Source organism: Sinocyclocheilus anshuiensis, unplaced genomic scaffold, assembly GCF_001515605.1.
Source record: "Sinocyclocheilus anshuiensis isolate Anshui unplaced genomic scaffold, SAMN03320099.WGS_v1.1 scaffold1136, whole genome shotgun sequence".
In the NCBI taxonomy this organism is placed as follows: domain Eukaryota; kingdom Metazoa; phylum Chordata; class Actinopteri; order Cypriniformes; family Cyprinidae; genus Sinocyclocheilus; species Sinocyclocheilus anshuiensis.
In genome coordinates this window covers 420825-425096 of record NW_015548521.1, presented here as the reverse complement: position 1 = coordinate 425096, position 4272 = coordinate 420825, and the positions used below count along the sequence as shown (strand labels likewise).

The following is a 4272-nucleotide window of genomic DNA, read 5'->3' as shown; positions in this document are numbered from 1 at the left end:
GTGGAGTCATTGGAGTCATTCCGGTTCCTGGGTACAACCATCTCTCAGAACCTGAAGTGGGACACTCACATTGTGAAAAAGTGAAAAAGTTCAACCTGCCACAGGCACAGATGACACAGTTTTACTCAGCTATTATTGAGTCGGTTCTGTGCTCTTCTATAACTGTCTGGTTTGGGTCAGCCAGCAAATCAGATTTAAGAAGACTGCAACGGACTGTTAGGACAGCAGAAAGAATCATTGGTGTGCACCTGCCCAGTCTTCAGGACTTGTACAACTCCAGAGTGAAGAAACGGGCAGGAAACATCATCAAAGACCCCTCTCACCCCGGACACAACCTGTTTGCACTTCTCCCCTCAGGCAGACGCTACAGATCTCTGTGCACTAGAACATCTAGGCATAAAAACATTTTTTTCCCCCATACCATCTCCAGCTTAAACTGCTAACATATGAATCATTACCTGCGTTCTGTAATTAATTTCCGTAATTCATTCTACATCCTTAATTATTGCCTCTTTCTCAAGTATTATGTAAATACATATGCATATCTCTTTATTTATACAGTTCTATATAGAGTAAATGATGCACAAATCTGTACATAAATCTACTGTTCCGGATTCATACACATTTATTGTTAAGTTTTACTATTTAAATGTTTTTTTGTTTTGTTTTTTCTGTTCTCATGTCAGATGTGTATGTATGCATGTATGCATGTATGCATGTATGTATGTATGCATGTATGTATGTATGTACCAGGAGCACCTTAAAAAACCACAACAAATTCCTCGTGTGTTTGCACACCTGGTGAATAAAACTAATTCTGATTCTGATTCTGATAACATTTTTATTTTATTTTTTATAAGAAACTCGATCGAACCGTTGGGACTTTCATGAATATTCATGTTTCTTATTAATATGCTTTTAATTTAAGTTTGAGATGCACCTCAGTAATTAACTCTTCATTAGGTTTGCACTTTAATTTGCTTTAAAATATCCTTAAATTCTTAATATATCTATGAATAGTGATGAGTATGAGTGATGAGTGAATCGTACACTTTCACATGTGAAGAATTGATCGAAACTTTCCGGTTCGCTAAAGCATGTAACGTTAACGTTACATTCGTAAAATAGTCTCTCATTTTTCACGGCTGACTTTAAAGGGACTTTTTGTGCTTAGGTTAACTTTTAAGGCCATCAGTTGTGTTAGTCTCCTTTCATATGCATGCATTGCTCCTCAAAGGCTTTAAAGGGGTCATATGATGTTGCTAAAAATAACATTATTTTGTGAACTTTTATAAAGAATATCTCTTTGGATTTGAGACTTTAGTCTTTGCAACTTTACAGATCTTCTTTATGCACCAAGAGCTTGTAACACTCCAAAGAGGAAGGAAAAATTGAAATCGCATCATATGACCCCTTTAATCTCACACCAGCTCTGTTCATATGCAGAGACGTGTTTTGTTTATGCTCACAATAGATTCACAAACCGTCGAGCTCTTATGTGTCTCGGTGGATAAAACCCCCTTCAGGAATAGAGTCGTTTACAATATTACAACTTAACTATTTGAAGACTCCTCCAACAGTCCATCAACTACAGAATGATAGCAATATCCCCTGATTTCTACTAATGGTGTGAATCAATAAATCAGAAGGCGTCTTGTCTCTGGCGCTGTGAATCATTTCAGGAGTCGACTCAATCGAATCACATTTCATGAGTAAAGCTCTTTGTCATTTTAAAGGTACAGCGACATTAGTTTATATCCACGTTTTCTGTATAACGTATTTTAAATAAATATAGAGATGCTATATACCAATATTTATTTAATTGCGTACAAAAGTGCGCTGCAATCTTGGTAACAATTTCTTCGTTTAACAATTTATTCTTTATATAACAATGTATAACACTATTCTTTTAAAAAAGTTGAATCTTCAAAAGCATAAAGGCACTTATTTATTTGCCATATTTAATATATTGTTTTAATATTGAAAAAATAGCTTTGTAACAGTATATACACTAATCTAAAGATTGAACGCACCCATTTATTTACTTAAAATACATAAATGCATACTATTTATATATTTATATAACATGCTTTTATGTATATTAAGTAAATTAAATCTTTAAAGATGCTTCAAAAGTATAGCAATATATAATACACCAACGTTTATTTATTTATTTATTTATTATTGTTTGTTTATTTCAAAGGACTTTAATTTTGAAGCTTTATTTCGGGGGCATTCCCGTAATCGTCACATCGCGCACACCCAACTGTGTGTGTGTGTGTGTGTGTGTGTGTGTGTGTACCTGTTTTTCTAATCTGGTGGGGACTTAAACCTGAATACACAGACTCGTGTCATGGTGGGGACCTAAATTGAGGTCCCCACGGGTAAACAAGCTAATAAATCACACAGAATGTAGTTTTTTGAAAATCCAAAAATGCAGAAAGTTTTCTGTAAGGGGTAGGTTTAGGTGTAGGGTTGGTGTAGATTGATAGAAAATACGGTTTGTACAGTAGAAAAACCATTATGCCTATGGCGAGTCCCCATAAGGATAGCAAACCAGACAAGTGTGTGTGTGTGTGTGTGTGTGTCCCAACTCTAAAAGTTGCAGGGGAACAAGTTCAAAACTTTACAATCCTAATGCATGCATGTGCACGTGTAATGATAATGCTTTGCAAAGATAGCAGTATTAGAAGAAATAAATGATGTGCACATTTCTTGTGCAAGGAGTTTCATTTATTGCCTCTTGCCTGTAAACTGCAGCGAGTCCTTGACTGTTAAATAGTTACAAGGTACATTAGAGAGAGAGAGAGAGAGAGAGAGAGAGAGAGAGAGAGACCTTTGTCACAATGTCATGACTGAGAACCACATGTTTCATTCTGTCTGCATACGACGCCTTAAGTTGATATTAAAACATCTCGGGTTATTCTAGCGAGAAACAATGTTGTGCAAATATAAGGACAAAATCCATCTCTGTATGTTCATGGTGCTGCTCCTTCAGCTGTTATCCAGGACTGCAGGTAAATTATTTGTACATGTACTGGAGTAATAACCAAGTGTTGTTTTGTTATTAGGCTTCAAAGAAACCTGTTATTCTGTCTTCTAGAAAATGCATTTGCAGCAATGTGTCTTCTCTTCCTTCCTCAGCGCAGTCGTGTGCCAGGAGCTGTGGAGAGAAGTTTAACACATGCTCCTGTCATGCAACATGTGAATCTCTGAGGGACTGCTGTGCTGATTATAAACAGTTTTGCCTTGACATTGAACCACACTCTGGATCTTTGCTGGGAGGCACATTCTTTAAAATCCTCAACGCTACATTTGAGCAGAACATTAACCTCACTTGCAGGTAAGAGTGCCAGAAATCTCTTGATGTTCTCTGAAGCGCACAACTCTACTATTCATAAACACTGGAGACATTTGAAGTTCCTTGCAAGTTTATTTTAATGTCACAACACACTGTGTTTAAGTATTTGTTCTGTGAAAAAAAGAATATTTCCTGTGTTGTCCAAACCAGTATGCCTTATTGATACACTATATTGCAAGTATTGGGACACCCCCTTTTAAAGGGGTCATATGATGCGATTTCAATTTTTCCTTTCTCTTTGGAGTTGCAAGCTCTTGGTGCATAAAGAAGATCTGTAAAGTTGCAAAGACTAAAGTCTCAACACTAACGTTCTAACACGCCCCCACATGTCTACGTCACGATTTGGGAAGATTTGCAAACGCCACCCAAATTTGAAGGCGTAACTTTTATTCTCGCTGTAGTATTGTTGCTGCCGCCATGTCGTGAAGGCGCTGTGTGTTTCATTGTGAAAGTGAAACTACTTTGTTTGGTCTTCCAAAAGAGGACGATATCCGCTTAGTCATGCCTGGAGCTGATCCGTGCTGGTCACTGAGGAAATACATCAACTTTGCGCTGTGGATCGTCGGATCGGCTTTCACCGTGGACGAAGCGGAGTCCAGCCCGGGGTCGTCACATGTGGTTGCCACGAGCCCGCCGGACACTCCTTCATCGAATCCGCCGGCCGTTCCTCACTCAAGCCCGCCGTGTGTTTCGTTGTGAAAGTGTAACTACTTTGTTTGGCCTTCCAAAAGAGGACACGACAAGAAATTAGAAATCAGTGGTTAAGTTGTATTTACAACACTGTTCCAGAACAGTTCAACCCAAATATTCAGATGTGTGCAGCAGATTTTATGGAGGACTGTTTCCTGATCCTGGAAGAGTAGACTACATGCCGGCTGTTCTGACTCACAGACTGTAAGTACGTTTTTAGA

General features: G+C 38.1%; 1 protein-coding gene across 1 annotated transcript in view; it reads left to right on the top strand.

Annotated features, from left to right (window-relative positions):
* The first annotated feature begins 2926 nt into the window (after positions 1 to 2926).
* The window catches only part of LOC107656804 (sushi domain-containing protein 2-like), a 25781-nt gene continuing 24435 nt past the window's right edge, over positions 2927 to 4272 (top strand). The window contains exons 1-2 of the mRNA XM_016444751.1: positions 2927 to 3017; positions 3145 to 3343. Coding sequence (XP_016300237.1) covers positions 2939 to 3017; positions 3145 to 3343 — 278 coding nt within the window. The 5' untranslated portion in view covers positions 2927 to 2938. The remainder of the gene's footprint in view (positions 3018 to 3144; positions 3344 to 4272) is intronic.